The 19,955-nt window shown below is 60.2% G+C and overlaps 2 protein-coding genes across 2 annotated transcripts; both read left to right on the top strand.

Annotated features, from left to right (window-relative positions):
• Positions 1-714: 714 nt before the first annotated feature.
• PIK3R2 (phosphoinositide-3-kinase regulatory subunit 2) lies at positions 715-12,227 on the top strand. Its single transcript, XM_044253913.1, has 16 exons — positions 715-794; positions 2,626-3,371; positions 6,086-6,178; positions 6,536-6,586; positions 6,668-6,799; positions 6,889-7,099; positions 7,599-7,684; positions 7,831-7,939; positions 8,028-8,126; positions 8,284-8,464; positions 8,544-8,669; positions 9,649-9,791; positions 10,226-10,402; positions 11,231-11,302; positions 11,474-11,644; positions 11,926-12,227. The coding sequence occupies exons 2-16, from the start codon at positions 3,050-3,052 to the stop codon at positions 12,131-12,133; spliced, it is 2,181 nt and encodes a 726-aa protein (XP_044109848.1). The 5' UTR covers positions 715-794; positions 2,626-3,049; the 3' UTR covers positions 12,134-12,227.
• Positions 12,228-15,709: 3,482 nt separating this feature from the next.
• IFI30 (IFI30 lysosomal thiol reductase) lies at positions 15,710-19,440 on the top strand. Its single transcript, XM_044253916.1, has 7 exons — positions 15,710-15,945; positions 16,968-17,150; positions 17,238-17,312; positions 17,746-17,838; positions 18,678-18,830; positions 19,006-19,059; positions 19,151-19,440. The coding sequence occupies exons 1-7, from the start codon at positions 15,811-15,813 to the stop codon at positions 19,211-19,213; spliced, it is 756 nt and encodes a 251-aa protein (XP_044109851.1). The 5' UTR covers positions 15,710-15,810; the 3' UTR covers positions 19,214-19,440.
• The last annotated feature ends 515 nt before the right edge of the window (positions 19,441-19,955 follow it).

Here is a 19,955-nt window from a genome sequence, read left to right as displayed (position 1 = left end):
CTTTGGCCACGCCCCCGTCCCCGAGTGTCTTCGGCTATTTCCGGAAACACTCGTCCACATCTAGGCTCTTGTTGGGCGTGTTCTCGCGCTCGCAGGGCTGCGTTCGTTCAGCAGTTCCCACAAGCTCTAGGTTGCCATGGAAACGCTTTCAACCCAGGCCTGTTCCGCTTTCCTGAAAAGCTCAGCTTTCTGTGGCGAGCTCCTCTTCCACCCGACGTTCCTTCCCTGAGCCTCGGTCCACCTCAATCGCCCTCTGGAGTTATCCATTCTTGGCAAGTTCCGGAAGTTAGTGGTCAGCCTGTGGATCTAAACTTCCAGGGCCTCTATCTGGGTCCGAGCACACTCGGTTCTTTTCAAAACTCTCCGCAGTCTGGAGGCTCAGCCTCTGTTCCGTCAGTCCCGCTGGAAAGCGCTTGGAGATTTCCGGAATTGTTCCGTCATCTCAAAGCCCAGCCCAGCCGGGGAAAGGCTTAGCAGACCCTATTGCACTCGGCTGTTTCCGGAAATGATCGGCGATCTCGTGGCAGCCTCTACCCGCCAGTCCCGCGGGAGTATGTTCGGCTCTTTCCGGAAATACTCGGACGTCCCGAGGCTCCGCCTCCGCCGCGCTTCGCCCGCCTGGCCCGAATGCGCTCGGCCATTTCCGCCGGGGGCGGGCCCGGCTGTTCGGAACCGCCGCGGCGGTGGCGGAGGCGGGGATCCCGGGGCTGCGGCGACGGCGGCCGCGCTGGAGCCACGGGTCGGCCTCTGCTCGGTGTGACGGCGGCCTCGGCGGCGGTGGCGGCCGCGACCAGGTAAGTCCAGGCCGGCCGGCGTGGCAGACTGGGCTGGCGTGCGCTCAGATGCGGGGCTCCCAAGCAGAATGTGGGGCCGAGGTGGAAGTCAGAACGCAGGCTCCGAGCTTCATCGCGCCCCGCGGGAACTGGGGGCCTCAGGGGACGGGAGGGAGGCCTTGGGCTCGACCTGGCAGCGGTGTTGCCTGCCCGGAACTGTGGGAGGGGAACGGAATGCTCGCAGGCCGAGATAAGGGGCTGGGGCTGCGGCCCCGAATGTAAGGAGGCCCTGCCTGGAGTGGGGCGTCGAGCAGTAATGAGGGGCACCCAGGCATTGTGTGGGACATAGTGGGATGCAGGAGGGTCGGGGGTCGACTCCGCTTGCGTTGCCCGGGCTAGGCTGCTGGGTCCACGGAGGCCCGCGTGCGCGTCTGAACACGCATGAGCGCGCGCGGGCCCTGCGTCCAGCCGCCAAACCCCTGGCCAGGCCTAGCCCCTCCACCCCGCCTCTTGGATTCGGGGAGCGCTGGTTCCCGGGCGCACACACTGGGGCGTGTGCAAACCTGTGCATGCTGGAGCGCGGAGGCGGGCAGGCAAGCGGATCCAGGCGCTTTCCTGGATGTCCCCTCGCTGGGCCTCAGTTTCCCCACTTGTAGAATGGGAGTACGGGGCGGGGGGGAGATCAGGAAGCAGGTAAGTTTGAGCACCCCGGAATGTGGAGCCTCTGCTCCCTGCTTCGACACCTTCCGAGGCTCTCGTGGTCGGGGGATATAAAGCCCCGACCTGCTCTCTGGTACTCGAGCACCAGCGTGGTCCACATTTGGTGGCTTTATAAAAGCCAACCTGAACTCTTGGCAAGCAACTTCCCGCTGCCAAGCCTTTGCAGGGACTATTTCCTCTAGCCGGTGCTGTCTCCTTGCCTCTGTGAGGACCTACCCTCTAAAAAAGCATGCCCTCCCCCACTACCCCCTCTGAGAGGAGAACTGAATCTGCAGGACTGAGACAGGGAATGCTATCTGTGGTGGGCTGTTTCCCCAAAAGTTGGGACTTCTGGGGCTTGAGCATCGCCCTGCATCCAGCAGCCTGCCCCCTTGGCAGCTGTGATGCCCTCCTCCCATTCACGCTCTCCTGGCTCCATGTCTCCCTTGGGGCCAAGATCCCCTTGATCTCCCATGACCACCGCCCCTCATGTTTTGAGATCCTCCTCTAGGCCCCTCATTTAGCCAAGCCGGGACATGGTCCCCTCTCTTCATTTCTCCCCTGCAGAGACCTTGGACTCACTTCTTAGTCCTTTGACTGTGCTGGGGCTTCTGCCTGGACCGGCTTTCCTACCTCTTTGCTTCCTTACTGCCTCCTCCTGTGCTTAAGTGGCCCAGCCCCTCCTCGGGCTTCCACAGTACCCTGAGAATTCCCCATCACACTCCACCCACTGTGGGTATAACCACCTGGCCATGTGGCTGCTGCCTCCTGCAATCCATTCTGGGCCTTGAGGTTGGGTGGATCCCGGTCTTTGAGTCCTGGCTTCCTGGTGCACTGAGTGATCGAACAAAGACCTCCAGCTCTGAGCCTCAGTTTTTCCATCTGTAATAAAGGGGCAAGGAAGAGCTGGTTTACTGAGCATGCATTATGCCTGGGGCAGGTTCCTCGAAGCTCTGCTCACAGGGACCCCCAAGGCAGGGCTGTTGTTACACCCATTTTACAGCTGGGGAAACAAGCCTAGAGAGGGGCTGGGACTGCTCCAAGTTTACCTAGTGAGTCAGGGGATTGCGACCCCGTATTGGGGCCCATCTCTGGGGCGGGGGGTGGGAGGAGCCCAACCTGGCTGATGCCACCCTGCCCATCTCCCCCCTAGGTCGGCGTCCTGGCCAAGCATGGTGACAGCCTGTGCCCTCGGCCCCCTCGTCTGGCGCAGCCGGAAGAGCCGCCAGCCTCGGGCGCCGATGGCCCCCCATGTGAGGGAGTGAGCAGCCTGGCATTGCCCTACGGATTGAGGGGGGACGCAGCGGCTGAGTGAGCTGAGACCACGCTGCCGACCCCCTCCCACCAGCTGACGAATGGTGGACGGAGCAATGAGTGACCCATTTCAGGGTCATGGAATAATGGTGGGAAGCAAGGCATGAGTGACCCCCCCGCGGTCACCTGTAACTTCTCAGTAGAAATAGTGGTCTCAGTGCCCCAGGCCGACTCAGCAGACCCTCCCAGCCCTCGGCCCAGCTGATGGGGCCACTGGGGCCCCGAGCAGCAGCTTGACCGTCCAGACCCCACCTGGCCCAGCCATGGCCGGTGCCGAGGGCTTCCAGTACCGTGCACTGTACCCGTTCCGCCGGGAGCGGCCGGAGGACCTGGAGCTGCTGCCGGGCGACGTGCTGGTGGTGAGCCGGGCAGCCCTGCAGGTGCTGGGCGTGGCTGAGGGCAACGAGCGCTGCCCACAGAACGTGGGCTGGATGCCTGGCCTCAATGAGCGCACGCGGCAACGAGGTGACTTCCCTGGCACCTACGTCGAGTTCCTGGGTCCTGTAGCCCTGGCCCGGCCTGGCCCTCGTCCACGTGGCCCCCGCCCACTGCCCGCCAGGCCCCGGGATGGGCCCCCTGAGCCAGGTGAGCAGCAGGCAGGGGCCCTGGCAGGGACGGGGTCCCCTCAGACCCTCAATTTCCTCTTCTTTCTAGTGAGGCAGTGGCATGTCTTCCAGAGGAGGAGGAATAAGCTCATTTGGTCAGTTGACAAGTGTTGACTATGCTGCTGTCAGGGCTGGGCTCAATTCATGGCACTGGGAACACAGTGGGGGGCATAGGCCTGGCCCTGCCCTTGCAGGGCTCCCTGTTCAAGAAGTGACAAGGATGTGATTAGGTGATGAAAAATGCTGTGGGGAAGGAGCCTCAGTGGGGAGAGCTGAGGGTGAAGGGCTCCAGGCTATGAGGTAGGAATGTAATGGCAGGTTCGGGGAACAGCCAGCGGAGTGGAGTGGGAGGGGAAGGGCAGCGGGGGCTGTGCCTCAGGGACTCTGTGGGATTGATTTTGATGACAGTGGGGAGCGTTCAGTAGGATTCAGAGGTTCAACTTAGCTTCGTCCCTCAGTTTGCAGATAGAGTCCCTTGAGAAACCCCCTTTGTTACCTGGTTTCCAAAATCAAGGGAGCCACAAGGCCAAAAAGGATGGACTGATCCCTCGAGGCCATGCAGCGTGAGGACCCCATATCCCTCCCCGAAGATCCCTGGCCATCTACACTTCCAAGGGACGTGCTGGGAGGGAAGAATTGAGGGCAGTCAGGGTATGCGGAAGTTGCTGTGTGCTGGGCAGAGTGCATGGGTTCCAGCCAGGGAAACTGAGGCTCAGCTTGTGGGGAGGAGGCCAAGTTCCCAGTGCCTGGTAGTCTGCACCAACCTTCACAACAACCCAGGGAGGCCCCGTGTACAGATGGGGAGACCGAGGCCCAAAGAGGTCAAACCACGCACTTGGGGTCCATCCCCCAGTGAAGGCCAAAGCCCTGGGAAGCACCATGGCCCTGACCTTTGGCCTGCCTGGTCAGGGGACCCTGGTGCCCAAGAGGGTCATGCCAGAGCCCCACAGCATGGGGCCGGATGGGAGGCATGGAGGCGACAGTTTGCAGCATCTGGTGCCTCCAGGGCTGGGGCCTATGTCCCGCCTCAGCCTGGAGGAGCAGGAGGCGGCCCCATCCGGGCTCCCAGCCAAAATCTGCCTCTCCCCCTGGTAACAGCCGCCTCCCTCCTCTGCCTGGCCTCCGTCCAGCCTCCACACACATGCCCACTCCCGGTGGCTGCCTGGCCCCGCCCTCCAAATCCTCCAGGGCTGCGTGACAGCCGCTGGGGCCAGCCCTCCCCAGGCCTCAGTTTCCTCATCTGGCAACTAGAAGGCTTGGTTCTTTGCACGCTCAGGCCCGGCCCCTCCAGGGTGCTAGGACCACCCAGCAACATGCTGTGGCCCGCCTGTGTTTCCTCTACTCAACCCCACACCGGGAGCTGAGTGCAGAACGGTGTCACCTGGGCCCGCAGAGGGAGGTTGCTCCCTCTCTCAGCCTCAGTTCCGATTCATAAAATGGGCGTGACACATGTTCTGATGAGTCTTCCCTCCCCGTTTTGCAGACTCATCACAGGCAGATTTTAGAACCGTGCCTTCCCCTCCATCACCCACCTCCTCCCCCCTTGTTCTCTCTCTCCTTTATTTTTTTTCCCTTCAGTGTTTTGGACTTAGCTGGGCCTTTCTCCAGCTTGAGGCACCACCTGGCCCGTCACTCAGGGACGCCCCGCAGGCCTGGGCTTGCCCCTGCTCTATGCCAGGGCGTCCCTGCCGAGGGCCAAGCCGCATCAGACGGTGGCCGGGCAGGCAGAGCGCGCCTGCACACAAAGGGCCCGGTGGAGCGAGAAACGCAGGGCCATGGAGGCCCCTGGCACCCGCTGAGAGGGCTTTCTGCATCGTTAAAAACGGGGAAATACTTTTTTTTTTTTTTTTTTAAGACAAGATGACTTAGAGAATGAAGGAAGGTCCTCGGAATGAGGTGTTCTGACCCACAGAGGGATTTCGTCCTTTTATTCTTTTCAACCACTTTGTTGTTCACACTGAGGAGGGAGAGAGGACACCGTGAGCAAGTTTCTTACTTGAGGAGACTGAGGCACAGAGAGGGCGAGTGCTGGGCCCCAGGTTGCACAGCAGAGCCCTGGCAGGCCCCTGAACCTGCTCTCCTGAACGCCCACAAGCTCGATGGCTTCAAGCAACAGTTTACTTCCTCGATATTCTGGAGGCCGGAAGCCCGAGATCCAGGTGTCGGCGGGGCCCTGCTCCCTCTGGAGGTTCTCGGAGTGGATGGTTCTTTGCCTTCTCCGGCTTCCAGTACCTCCAGGCGTCCCTTGGCTTGCGGCCGCATCACCCCAGTCTCTGCCTCTGTCCTCATGTGGCCTTCTCTTCTTATAAAAATACCAGTCATTGGATTGAGAGCCCAGAATCTAAGATCTTGTCTCAGAATTCTTATTTTCATTATATCTGCATAGTAAGGTCATAGTCACAGGAATCAGATTAAGATATGGACATATCATTTTGAGGGACACTAATCAACCCACTATACCTAGTCTCTGAAGTTGTGTAAACTGATATTTTAACCCAGAAAATTGCTGACCACCAACTCAGCCCTCCCAGCCCCTCCAGCCAGGTTTTGGCTTCCCTAGGATGGTGGTGCAGATGTCAGGCACTTGTTTAGACCAGACCCTACCTGGAGCTGCCCAAGCTGAGGTTCACCAGGCAAAGAAAGGGGATGGGGGCCTTCCAGGGACCCCACCAACACGCCATCCCCTTCTGCCAGGCCTCACTCTCCCTGACCTGCCAGAGCAGTTCTCCCCACCTGATGTGGCTCCCCCGATCCTGGTGAAGCTGGTGGAGGCCATTGAGCGGACAGGTGAGCCTCAGCCCCCTTAGAACCCCTGTATGCTGCTTGCTTACCTCTGGTGATGGGCAACTCATTCCTTCAGGGGGCTGCCAGACACTCTGCGTGGAAAGAAGCTGAGCTTGGATGCTCTGGGTCTCCATGTTGAGTCGGGGCAGTAGTGACTCCTAGGGTGTGGATGGGAATGTCACCAGACCCTCCATTGCATGTACTGTGCCCTCTGGCACCATCTTTCTCCCCTCCCCCCTCCAATTATCCCTGGGAGGTTGAATAGTCCTCCCAGGCCCCACAAATGGGTCCAGGAACCATCTTCGAGCTGGGCTTGCCACCCGGGATAGAGCTGATCTACCCTTTCCCCTTTCTCCCCAGGTTTAGACAGTGAATCCCTCTACAGGCCTGAACTGCCTGCGCCACGCACAGGTAAGGGGAAGCTTCGATGGGCAGGGGTGGGGGACAGCTGGCCCGGACATCACAGCCGACATGCCCCCCCTGCTCCTGCAGACTGGTCCCTGAGCGACGTGGAGCAGTGGGACTCCGCAGCCCTGACTGACGGTGTCAAGGGCTTCCTGCTGGCGCTACCCGCGCCCCTCGTGACTCCCGAGGCTGTGGCCGAGGCACGCCGGGTCCTGCGGGGTGAGCCTGGCGGAAAGCCCGGTTGGGGAGGGGGCTGCGGCAGACAGGAGCCGACTCGGGCTCACCCTGCTCCGGCCGTCTGTCCGCAGAGGCCGCGGGGCCAGTGGGGCCTGCGCTGGAGCCCCCGACGCTGCCACTGCACCGCGCGCTCACGCTGCGGTTCCTGCTCCAGCACCTGGGCCGGGTGGCCCGACGCACCCCCGCTCCGGGCCCCGCCGTGCGAGCCCTGGGCGCCACCTTCGGGCCGCTGCTGCTGCGGGCGCCGCCTCCCTCGCCGCCGCCAGGGGGCGCGCCCGACGGGTGAGCTGGCGGAGGGGGCGGGGCCTCGGCCCGATTAGCAAGGGGTGGGGCTTTAAATGGAGGAAGGGCCCGAGAGCCTCTGCCTGGCAGGAGTCCAGACCAAGTTAAAGGATTGCGAACAGGGGCCTGGGGGGAAAGAGGCCAGAGCTGTTGTGACAGCAGGCCAGAAAGGATAGCGAGGCTGGGACCTGGGCCCCAGGAAGACCCCAGCAGGCCTGAGACGGAGTGATGGGACCCAGACCAGAGGGAAGGCACGTGGGTGGTACGTGTCCCATCGCTTCTCCGCCACCCCAGGTGCTGGACTCCTGTGCGTTCGTTGTACGAACGTTTACTGAGTGCTTGCTACATATACATAAACAGGAGTTGGTTTCCCACACCCGCCTGTCATCTGCCCTTCTTCCCTACACCTGCTTTCCCGTCCAGCTGCCCCAGGAGTGCAGACACGGTGCAGGACCAGGTGCGCGTCAGGCCCTACCCACTGCACTCCCCTTCCCCCCAGGACTGAGTCCAGCCCTGACTTCCCGGTGCTGCTGTTGGAGAAGTTGCTTCAGGAACATCTGGAGGAGCAGGAGGTTGCGCCCCCAGGTGACCCCTGTCCCCATATTATCTCTTATTGTTGGGAGCCTCGAATGCTAACTCAGGGCCTTGCCGATACCCAGAAGGTCTGTTGCAATAGGAGCTGGCCACAGTATACAGTTGGTACTCAATGTGCATTTTTTCCTGTCCCTCAGCGCTGCCTCCTAAACCCCCCAAAGCAAAGCCTACCCCTGCAGGCCTGGCCAATGGGGGAAGCCCACCCTCCCTGCAGGACGCGGAGTGGTACTGGGGTGACATCTCCAGGTAGGGTTTGGGGATGGGCCACGAGGCGGGCAGGGCCCGGAGGGCAGGGTCTCTGGGCAGGCGCCCCCAATCCTGGGTGTTGCCACAGGGAGGAGGTGAACGAGAAGCTCCGGGACACGCCTGATGGCACCTTTCTGGTCCGAGATGCATCTAGCAAGATCCAAGGGGAGTACACGCTGACCCTCAGGTGGGGGCCTGTCCCTTCAGGGGTGCCTGGGTGTGAAAGCTGCAAGGGAGGCTACCAGGTCAGGAGGACTGGGGATGGCATGGGGAGCGGGACATGTACAGTTAGCAGGATGGCTGGGGGGGTCCCCCTGGCTGCTGACCCCCCTTCCTGCCCCCAGGAAAGGCGGGAACAACAAGCTGATCAAAGTCTTCCACCGCGACGGGCACTACGGCTTCTCGGAGCCTCTCACCTTCTGCTCTGTTGTGGACCTCATCACCCACTACCGCCATGAGTCGCTGGCCCAGTACAATGCCAAGCTGGACACCCGGCTCCTCTACCCCGTGTCCAAGTACCAGCAGGTCTGTGCCAGGTAGGGCGGCTCCAGCCGTGGGCCCAAGTGTCCCCGGCAGCTTCTCTGATCACACCGGCTCTCCCCAGGACCAGATTGTCAAGGAGGACAGTGTGGAGGCGGTGGGTGCCCAGCTCAAAGTCTACCACCAGCAGTACCAGGACAAGAGCCGCGAGTATGACCAGCTCTATGAGGAGTACACCCGCACCTCCCAGGTACCACAGGCAGCGAGGGGCAGTGGCGAGGCCCTGGGGACAGACATCTGCTTCCAGGTCACAGAGCAGCCACGTAGTGCCCAGGACTGCCCTACAAACAGAAATCAACGTTTTCAAAAAAACACAAAAGAACTGATCAGAAAGCACCAGCCAACGCCCTGGGGAACAGCCAAGTCAGGACCTTGGAGTGTCTCCTTGAGCCTCTGAGTCTCCCTGGGCCTCAGTTTCCCCATCTGGAACTGTAAACTGGGGCCGCAGGTCTATTTCTCCTGGCCCTTCAACCTGGATGTTATTCAAAGTGCTAGCTAGTAACCTGATGAGAGTTGACAGAAACAGAGTCAGGAGGTCATGGGAAAGGGCAGGGTCTTTTAAAACAGGGAAGAGGGAGGACGGTTTTGTCACACGAGGACTTTGTTAATAAATTACCTTTCAAAAGTTGGGATGTAGCTTATTCAGATCAGACATCCCATCTCAGGCAGAGAATATTTCTGTCTCCCCTGTTATCCCCAAGAAATTTCTTTCTTGTCCCCGTTTTACATGATGGATCAACTGAGGCTCTGAGTGGACAAGACGCCTGTCCAAGATTGGTTATGAACATCAGGATCTTGGAAGTGACTTAGGGCCCCTGAGTCTGTTTCCCCATGAATAGTTCTGACTTTGTAGGAGGCTGTTGGCAGGTTCTACAAGATGATGTATAGAAAGTACTCCGCAGAGCATCTACCCTGAGAGGCCCCGTGAACTGTATGTTGCAACTAGATCTGTCTTTAATTCTTAGCAGTGCTAAGGAGGAGTGGGTTTGGGGGTTCTGAAAGCTGAATAGGAGTTCGTTGTGTACAGTAGGGGCTAGAGGAATGAGGCACCTGATAGAGGGAACAGCTTGAGCAAAGTCTCCATATCAAAGGTGGGATCTGCCTTCGCCCCCCATGAGGGGCTTGTCAGGAGTCTCGGCAGAAACTGAGATTCGCCCCCGTTCCCACAGGAGCTGCAGATGAAGCGCACAGCTATTGAGGCCTTCAATGAGACCATCAAGATCTTTGAAGAGCAGGGCCAGACGCAAGAGAAGTGTAGCAAGGAATATCTGGAGCGCTTCCGACGTGAGGGCAATGAGAAGGAGATGCAGAGGTGAGTTGCCTCCCCTGTCCTGCCCTGCCCCACCTGATCTGGCATAGGCAAGTGGGGAAAGAAAGGAAACACTGGGCAGCCCGAGTTCCAGGAGGAGGGGCATCATTTAAAAATGGACTTGGGGATGCCTGGATGGCTCAGTGGGTTGAGTCTCTACCTTTGGCTTGGGTCATGATCTCAGGGTCCTGGGATCGAGCCCTGCATCGGGCTCTCTGCTTGGCGGGGGGCCTGCTTCCCCCCCACCCCCACTCTCTGCCTGCTGCTCTGCCAACTTGTGATGTCTCTCTAGCAAATAAATAAAATCTTAAAAAGTAAATAAAAATGGGCTTTGAAGGATGAATAGGAGTTCACTAGCAAGCAATCAGGGAAATCAGCATGTGCCAAGGCTTGGAGGCTAGGAGTCTTCTGAGGCCTCAGAGCTGCCCCTCTGCCAGGATCCTGCTGAACTCAGAGCGGCTCAAGTCTCGCATCGCTGAGATCCACGAGAGCCGCACAAAGCTGGAGCAGGAGCTGCGGGCGCAGGCCTCAGACAACCGGGAGATCGACAAGCGCATGAACAGCCTCAAGCCAGACCTCATGCAGCTGCGCAAGATCCGAGACCAGTACCTCGTGTGAGTGCCCGGCCCCGTGCTCACCGGCAGGCCCCTTGGTTCGGGGACATCTGGTGAGGTGATCTCTGCCGCTGTCTCACTCGTGTTTTCTCCACCAAGTGGTCCCACCTTGCCCCTGAGACTCCTCAGCTGTCCAGGAGCCCCCTCCCTCTCCATAGGTCCCTCCTGGGCCCCTCGGCAGGGCTCCCTGTGGGTGGGTCTCAGCCTCCCAGGTGTCTGTGACATGGGAGCACTGCTCCCCTGGGGCTGGGTTGCTGGGAGCCTTCCACAGGATGGACTCCCTGAATGCTAACTGGATGCCCTCGCTCGTGCTGGCAGCCCCAGTCTGGGCTCAACTCCTGCCTCTGGCCCCTGGGAACCTCCCTGCCTTAGGTGCTTACGTGTACCTGCCGTGTACCAGGCACACTGCTGAGCACCCCGTGCACATGAGCTCACTCTGTCTTCTCAAAGTTCTTTGCAAAGTTGCAAAGCTGAGGGAAACTGAGGTACAGAACAGACAGCTGCCCTGTGTGAAGTCACACTGCCATGCAACCCTCAGGTGAGACTGGTGGTGATAAGACCTTGCTGAAATGGTGCATTCTGGGGGTTCAGTAAGAATGAGCAGACACATAATAGTAAGTAGTAAGTCAAGCTTTCCTTGACCAAGCCAAGGCTGACCCCTTGTGGCAACTGGCGTCATTGCACCGAGAACCGGCCCTCGGAGGTCCCCCCGCACCCCTTGCCTCCAGCCAGGCCCGCCCTGGCCCACTGGGGGCTAGTCAGCCTGTGCTGCGGCTGCTGTTCCCCTACCAGCAGTGTGGAACAAGCCCACCTTTCCTCTTCCTCCAGGTGGCTCACTCAGAAAGGCGCCCGGCAGAAGAAAATCAACGAGTGGTTGGGGATCAAAAATGAGACTGAGGAGTAAGTGAACCCCTACCTGCTAGGGGCCAGGGAAGGCTTCCCAGTGGAGGGGCCATTTTCAGGGGGTTTTGCAGAATGAGTAGGAGTTCGCCATGAGCGCTGTCCAGGCAGCAGGGGAGCCTCAGAGGCATGGGGGTGAGTGACCAGGTCCTCTCCTTGCTTCCCCCACAGCCAGTATGCGCTGATGGAGGATGAGGACGACCTGCCCCACCATGAGGAACGCACGTGGTATGTGGGCAAGATCAACCGGACACAGGCTGAGGAAATGCTGAGCGGCAAGCGGGATGGCACCTTCCTCATCCGCGAGAGCAGCCAGCGTGGCTGCTACGCCTGCTCCGTGGTGTGAGTGCCTGGTGGGGGCTCCGGGAGTGAGCTGAGGCGTGGGGGATCTACACCTCTGGGAAGATCTGCCGGGAAGGAGTCCTGCCCCCCCATGGCTGCCAGAGGCAGAAGGGATTGTTGGGGGGCAAGGGAGGAAGCTAGGGCCACATTTGGGCAGGAGGTGGTGGCATCTGGGCCAGGTTAGGGTCGTGGGCAGAGGTCACCGGAAAGAATCGGCAGGAACTCAGGGGAACCCTGCGGGAGCGCCCCCTGACCTCCAGCCCCTCTGCCCGTGCCTGCAGGGTGGACGGCGACACCAAGCACTGCGTCATCTACCGCACGGCCACAGGCTTCGGCTTCGCGGAGCCCTACAACCTGTACGGGTCACTGAAGGAGCTGGTGCTGCACTACCAGCACGCCTCGCTCGTGCAGCACAACGACGCGCTCACGGTCACGCTCGCCCACCCGGTGCGCGCCCCCGGCCCTGGGCCCCCGCCCCCTGCCCGCTGAGCGCTGGGCGCAGGACAGCGCAGAGCGGATACACCCCAGGGCCTGGAGGCTGGGGAGGCAACAACCCCCCGCCCCCCGACCGAGGGCTCCGACTTTTGGGTTTTCTGTCTGCCTCTCTCCTTTGTGAGTCTCTTCTGTCTCTTTCTCCATTTCTCTCTTTCTGAGCCTCTCTCTCAGTCTCTCCCTGTCTCTTTCCCTTCCCATCCAACTGCCCTTCTCTCTGTCCCTCCATGTCTCTGGGTTGGGACTCCTGCCTCCCCTGCCCCTTATGCCCCTCTCCTGTAGGCACTGCCCTCTGGCCACCCTGAACCCTGTGCCCTGCCCACCAGAGGCCCCCCTCCCCAGGGTCCCCAAAGACCCACCTGGCTGCACCTGCCATGTTTACAGAGGCCCCTGGGCTGTGCGGCCCAAGCCTGGGTGCCCCAATTTTTAAGCCATAGACCTGGAGTCACGGCAGGAAGGAACTTTACTTGGCCACGTCCAAGAACCACCTTGGCCGGGACATTCTGGGCCGGGCGGGACCCGCCCCACAGACCCCAACTTCCCCTCCAAACCCTGAAGTGAAACCACCACTTGGTCGTCCCCATATAGGGGCCACTGCCAAGAAGTACCCCCCAAAAAAGAAAAGAATTAAAAATAAACGGACGAGCCAGCTCCACCCGGCAGCAGGCCTCCCAGAAGTAGAGGTGGCCCAGCCGCACCGCTGCCCATGGCACTTCTACCCCGTGCAGAGTCAAGGCCTCTCCTCGATCACCTGGGTTCTGATTTTATTTCTTCTTGACTGTAAAGCCCTTTTTTCTCTCCTCTTTTGGGACGAGAGCCCTGGTTTTCTACACTGCCCGCGGACCCCCAACCCCCCACACACACCTGCCCAGCTAGGCTGGCGGGCCAGTTTTGTATGGTACGTTGATACTGATACGGATATAAAACACAGAACATGTGGATGCTTCTGTTGGTGGTGGGGGGGCTTCTCTACGGCTGCAGTGTGCTGGGGACCCCGGCGTTCCCAGGGGCACACACACATCTAGCCCCTGGGTTTATAATTCCAGGGAGCAAAGGAAGGCTGACGACCCTCCCTGAGCACCACCCAGTTTAGCTGCTTGTGACCAGAGAAGGTGAGAGACTTGCCCAACCAAGGTCACACAGCAAAGAGGTTCAAACCCTGAGCTCTGCTCTACAGTACGGCCTGCTCAAGGCACCCCAGACGTCAGACACCAGCCTTTTACCAGTACCCGGGCTGCCCCCGACCCTGGCCCCAGCCCCCCAAGGCTGGAGTCCCAGCACTCTGACACCACCAGCCAGGCCCTTCGGAAAGTCCCCTCCCCTCTGACATGCAGCAGCATGTCATGGTCGGGTGGAGGCAAGAGCACGACCCCTTCCCCGGCACCCAGAGAGGCCCCCCCACGTCCTTAATGCCCTCAGTGCCACCCCTCCCTGCTGACTCTGTTCTGACCTCCTCCCCATACCTGTCCCTGACGTGCAGGCCGCCAGGTCCCAGGAGGACATTGACTTGGGGCCTCTTGGCGTCTTTGACCTGGAACATTCGTTACCCTCCCCTCCCCAGAGTCCCTGTGTCTTGGCCCTTCCATTCTTAGAAGACTAAACCTGCCCCCCTCCTCTCCCCATATGGCACCCGTCAGGGCCCAGCATGCCCACAGCAGCCGGTGAACGAACAAAGCTGCCCTCTAATCTTTTCTCCTCTGCTGGGATCTCTGAAGGACAGGACCTGGCCCCCTTGCCCCCGGCCTCAGAGACCTCGGGCCTTCCCAAGTGCTGTCCCTACTGTGTGCCCAAGTCAGGAGCTGCCATATGAGGAACCCCAGTCCCGATGCTATCTCCCCTGAGGTCTTCACCCACCGCAAGGGCGGCACAGGGTAAAGGCCACTTTCTAGATCCCATGACCCCAGTCGGCAGAGCTTGGAGACAGAAGATAACAACAGCCCATGTGGCCTCACATGGCCTCTGCAGGTGTCTGTCCTCCACCACCAGCCTGGGCATGTCACCTCAGGGAAAGTCACCCCCCACCTCTGATCCTCAAACTCCTCTTATCAAATAGGGTCAATATCTGTTTCCCCCACCCCCCCAAGGGGAAGTCGCTCAAGGATTGAGGATCGGACCACCTAATGAGTGAGGTTACCTTTGTGAAGCCATCCATCAGGGCCATGCTTAGTGAGCCCTGGGAAAACTAGCCGTGGATGACGGCTTCTGTCCAACCCAGCAACAGGGCAAGCATGGGCTAACTGCCATCGGGCTGCTTAGTCTTAGACGCATCACAGAGAACCTGGGTTTTCCAAAGGAGGGCAGGACCTTCCGGCCGTGGGGACTTAAGAGAAACCCCAGTCTGGGGCTGCTGCTCTGGACAGCAGGCTGGGGCTTCCCCTAAACCGGAAGAAGACAGGAGCTGGGGACTTGCCTGTAATCTGGGCCAGGCGTGGGTGTTTCCTCCCGTGGGATCAGGTGCCCGGTAATGCTTGGCATTTGAGGCCCTGCAAATTCTGAACATCTGGGTTATTCCCTCACCACCCCAGGCTCCACGCCTAGGCCCTTCTCTGCCTGACTTCCCCTCGGCTGTCAACACCTCTCCGCCGGCTTCCCCCACCCCCACCTCAACCTGGGGCAACTCTACTTCTGCCTCCAAGCCTTCCCTGTAGCTGCAGTCCCCAAGCTTCACTCTTGTGCCCACGGACAGAAGGGGAAGCTGAGGGTCCAGCGCTTGAGGTGCCTGGTGCAATCCCGAGGCAAACCTGGTAACTCCAGGAGGTCTGGGTCCCACATCACCAACCCCCTCCCCCAGTCTACCTGACATGCACAGTATAGGCTTCGTCCCAAGGGCTTCCCTCTCCCGTGGGAGTTCCCTGCGGGCCTGCATGCCGCCCACCCCACCCCAACGACCGCCTCGAGCTCTGGATGCTGGAAAGCAGCAGCCCGGCTTTCCTTTTACCCCCCACCCCAACCCCCACCTCAAACAAGGCTGGGAAGACCAAGAGAAGTGAGGCGCCCTCCCCGCGCTGGCTTCTGCTTTCTGGCCTAGCAGTGACGACGCCTGAGTCAGCCCCACGCGACCACGCTTGGTGGGACTGGAGCGTCGGGGCGGAGGACCCTGAGAGGAGGTCCGGGTGCCCGGGTCAGCTCCGATGGGTTAAGCGGGAGGGAGTGGAAGAGGGCCGGGTCGCCACAGTCCCTGCCCACGATCGGGCAGGGGATCAGCCGCCGTAAAAGGGCGGGGTAGGGAGGCGAGGTTCCCAGGCTAGGAACGGAGGGCTTGGATCACCCTGGCCGCCCCCAGATCGATCCGCGGGGCGTGCGCGCTTGGAGACCCGTCTCAGTCTGCCTGCCTGTGTCTCCCTGTCTCTGAAGCCGACACCTAATCTCTGCTCTTGCCCCAGGCTCACATGACCTGGTGGCCCTGACGGCCCGGAGGGGGCGGGTGGGGGAGGGGGAGGAGGACGGCCCCACGGCCGGGTGACTGCGGGCCCCGCACCTGGCGGGAGTGCGGATGGGGGCCAGGTTTTAAGAGGACCCAGACCTGCCAGTAGACACCGATAGACGCCCGCCCCAGCCCCCTAGGGGCGTGGACACCGGGAGGCGGGTCCGGCCCGGGGGCTGGGCCACCGCCGGGTTAAAGGCTGCTCCTTCCCGGGCCGCTGCTCCCGCCTCCGCACCCTGGCCCCGCAGTGATGGCCTCGTCGCCACTCCTGCCGGTCCTGCCGCCCCTGTTCTTGCTGCTGCTGCTGCTACTGCCGCCGGAGGTCCCCGCGGCGGTGCGGGCGTCCCCGCTGAGGACACTCCCCGAGGGGGCGGCCGCCTGCAAGGTAGGGACGGCAACGCGGTGGGAGGGCCAGCGGGACAGGCGCCCAGGCAGCGGGTGCTGCGGGACCGGCGCCTCCTCCCCTCTCCCCAGGTTTTGCCGCGAAAGACCGGTTCGGAGAGGGGTACGCTGCCCCGCTCGGGACTGAAAACCCCCCAACACTGTGGCCTCGCGCCGAGTCGTTTCACTTCCCCATCTCGCGTCTGACACTCTCAGCTGTCCTCTACCCCATCCCCACCCGCCCCACGCGGGGGTGCATTGAGCTCCTGCTGTGTACGTCTGGGGCGGCAATGGAGTCTCCTCTCGTCGTCCAGGGGAAGCCCAGAGAAGTCGGGCCGTGGCACGGACCCTCTAGGTGCTGCTTACTGGGTGCCTTTCGGCCAGGGAAAAGCTCACAAGTTTCTGGTGCGGGGCGGGGGTTGAGGGGGGCGGCAAAGAGATGCCCCGGAGGCTGAGCCACTTGCTCTCGGCTGCATAGACCCTGGCTGCCTGCTGCCCCGCAGCTGCAACCGGAAGTCAGCACATATTAGGCGCCGCCTCAGCAGCAGAGCTCGGGAGGGGTTCACCTGGGCCCCTTGAGAGGAAGAATAAATAAAGACTCAGCGCAAGTGTAGGGCCTTGCTCAGGTCAGGGCCAAGGCTCTGGGGATGAAGTGGCAACAAATGAGCATGCATTAGTCTCCAGTGGTATGCACCTTGGGAAGGCAGGATGGAGGGCAGTGACCAGAAACGTGCATGTGTTGAGTCCTTACTGCACACGTTTACCTCGGGGGCGAGGGGTTTCACCTCAACTGAAGGAAAGCAAGAGCTGTTCATAAATTAAGTGCCTACTGCTTCCAAGTCTTTGTCACATCCGTTTTGCAGATAAACTGAGATCAAGGAAGATTGAGGGAAGCGATAAAATCTTAGAGTCAGGATTCCACCTGGCCTTGTCTGGAAAGAGTGCAAGATAGACTTACCTACTGTTTGTAGCTGCCAGAGAACCAAGCAGGGCTAAACTCCCTTCACACCCCTTCCTCCTGCATAGGCTGGGGGCCTGTGCCTGCCGGTGCCCCTCAGGAAGTCACAAGCACCTCCTGTCAATGTAAGCCTCTACTACGAGGCGCTGTGCCCCGGCTGCCGGGCCTTCCTGGTCCGAGAACTTTTCCCGACCTGGCTGATGGTGCTGGAGATCCTCAATGTCACACTGGTGCCCTACGGAAATGCCCAGGTATGTTGGTACTGGGGAAACCGAGGCACTAGGCCAGGGAGGGGGGCACCTGATGGGCTGGCCAGCACTCACCTAGCTGCCTTACAGGAACAGAATGTCAGCGGCCGGTGGGAGTTCACCTGCCAGCACGGGGAGCAGGAATGCAAGCTCAACAAGGTGGAGGTGAGCGGCCCCCCAGGAACCTGAGCGGTGGGGGGCATGGAGGCTGGGGGGCCTGCCCATTGTTGAGAAAGACTAAAGCCGGGCGCCTGGGTGGCTCAGTGGGTTAAGCCACTGCCTTCGGCTCGGGTCATGATCTCAGGGTCCTGGGATCGAGTCCCGCATGGGGCTCTCTGCTCAGCAGGGAGCCTGCTTCCTCCTCTCTCTGCCTACTTGTGATCTCTCTCTGTCAAATAAATAAATAAAATCTTAAAAAAAAAAAAAAAAAAGGCTAAAGCCAGGCTCAGAAGGGACTGGAAGCAGCCCCATCCTCTGTGTCTTCAATCACCTCTTCATTCACCGCTTCATTAGGGAACACCCGTGATTACTCCCAGAGCTGTCTCGGGCTGCCCTGGGCCGGCTTTCTGCCCTTGCCTATCCACCCGCTATCCTACAGGCCTGCCTGTGGGACCAACTGGAGAAGGAAGCAGCCTTCCTGACCATTGTCTGCATGGAGGAAATGGATGACATGGAGAAAAATCTGAGACCGGTGAGCAGCACCCCTCACTTGGCCCTGGGTTGGGAGACCCTGATCTTCCCTGTACCCAGACAGACCCAGGTTCAGGTTCTGGCCTGACCACCACTCTCTTTGTAGCCCCAGGAAAATGGCCTTCCCTCTGGAAGCCTCCGATCTCTGAAGCAAGGGAACAAAGATCTTTGGGAAGCATGAGTAGATCAAGGAGGGCTTCCTGGAGGAGGTGCCTCTGAGCCGGGCTTGGATGAACAGAAACATTCAGGGACGTAGATGATGATCCTCACCTGGGGTATGGGGATGGCAGGACAGGCCCGCCTGCTTCTCTGGAGGGTTATGAAAAACAACTCCCAGTGGAGTGACTCATTGACACCAATAGCTTATTCATTCTTCGAACATCTGGACCACCCAAAAGGCTCACCCTGGGACACCCTCAGCAGCCCTGCAGAGTCATAGCGGGGCCAGAGGTGGGCAGGGGAAGAGGGAGTACTGGAAAGATTCTGGGGGAAGGAAGTGGAAGGGCGTTCCTGGTGGAGGGAATAGCACAGACGGAAGCTCTGAGGAAAATGAGACCCCTGTAAGGGGCCCGGGGCTGCGGTCTTCTGAGTCTGGTCTTCTGAAAAGCAAGAGCAGCCTGAGCCCCTGCCTTGGGGGCGTCCACTCAAGTAAGTGTTAAGCATGTGCTGTGTATGCTGTGGACCCAACTGTCTCCTATTGCCCAGGAGGTACAAGCTTGGCCCCAGCAGCGGGGGAGGGGGGGGCGGGGCGGGGTGGCTGGAGGAGGGAACACTGGGGAGACAATGCCTAGGAAGCTGAGGCAATGCTCCCGCTCACCAGGCACCCTTGTCTGCCCTCAGTGCCTGGAGATCTATGCCCCAAAGGTGTCCCCGGACACCATCATGGAGTGCGCAATGGGGGACCGGGGCATGCAGCTTTTGCATGTCAATGCCCAGCTTACCGATGCCCTGCAGCCGCCCCACGAGTATGTGCCCTGGGTCGTCGTCAATGGGGTAAGAGTTCTTACAGCCTCGCTCTGGCCACCGGGCCAGCACCAGCATGATGGGTGTGCCCTCTGGCAGGAGGCCAGCCATGGGGCCATTTGCCGCCCTTCTGGGCCGGGCGTGGGTTGACGGGGGGCGCGGGAGGCAAAGGAGACTGTGTGACTTCCTGTCTTGCTTTCTGCAGAAACCCCTGAAAAATCCAAGTCAGCTCCTAAGCCTCGTGTGCCATCTGTACCAGGCAAGCCGGAAGGGGAACGGAGGGATCCACTGGGGGCTGGGGTGGGCAGCGGCTGCTTTCAGGACCCCCAGCTCATGGCCCTCTCCTCCAGGGTGAGAAACCAGACATCTGCCAACCTATGGCCAGCTCCCAGAGGGAAGTCTGCTTCAAGTGACAGCTGGTAACCTGGAAGGGACCTGCTGGAGGAAGAGCAGGAGCGCACCTGTCCCTGCTTGTCCCGTCCCTGACTCTCAGCAGCCCCTGCCTACCATCCAGATAACTTCTACACATTCCATGAAAGCCCAGACTCAGACTCCTGCCCCAGGATCAAGCATCTTGCCCCACTGAGAATGGTGCTACATTGAAATGAGTTTAATAAACACCTCTGGATTTTGTGATTCATATAATAAGTTAACAAACTCCCCCTGGACCATGACACGCTGCTGGGACCCTCCTGAGAAGGCCCCTTTCTCAGGGAGGCAGAGGCGGACAGACACTCCTCATCCCACGGGGAGCAGAAATGGGCCAGAGGGAGGCACCAGGCCTGGAGGAGCCCAGAGAGAGAGTGAAGGCTCTGCTTAGGGAATAGGAGCACAGGGGTTGGGGTTTTGAAGGGTGACTAGGAGGGGCACCTGGGTGGCTCAGTGGGTTGGGCCACTGCCTTCGGCTCAGGTCATGATCTCAGGGTCCTGGGATCGAGTCCCGCATTGGGCTCGCTGCTCAGCAGGGAGCCTGCTTCCTCCTCTCTCTCTCTCTGCCTGCCTCTGTGCCTACTTGTGTCTCTCCCTGTCAAATAAATAAATAAAAATCTAAAAAAAAAAAAAATTTGAAGGGTGACTAGGAGTTCATGAGGCAGAAGACATATTCAGTAATTCAACAAACAACCCTAACTACTCCCTTTTGCAGACCCCACAATG

This window comes from Neovison vison, chromosome 6 (assembly GCF_020171115.1).
Source record: "Neovison vison isolate M4711 chromosome 6, ASM_NN_V1, whole genome shotgun sequence".
In the NCBI taxonomy this organism is placed as follows: Eukaryota; Metazoa; Chordata; class Mammalia; order Carnivora; family Mustelidae; genus Neogale; species Neogale vison.
This window is presented reverse-complemented; position numbering and strand designations above follow the sequence as displayed.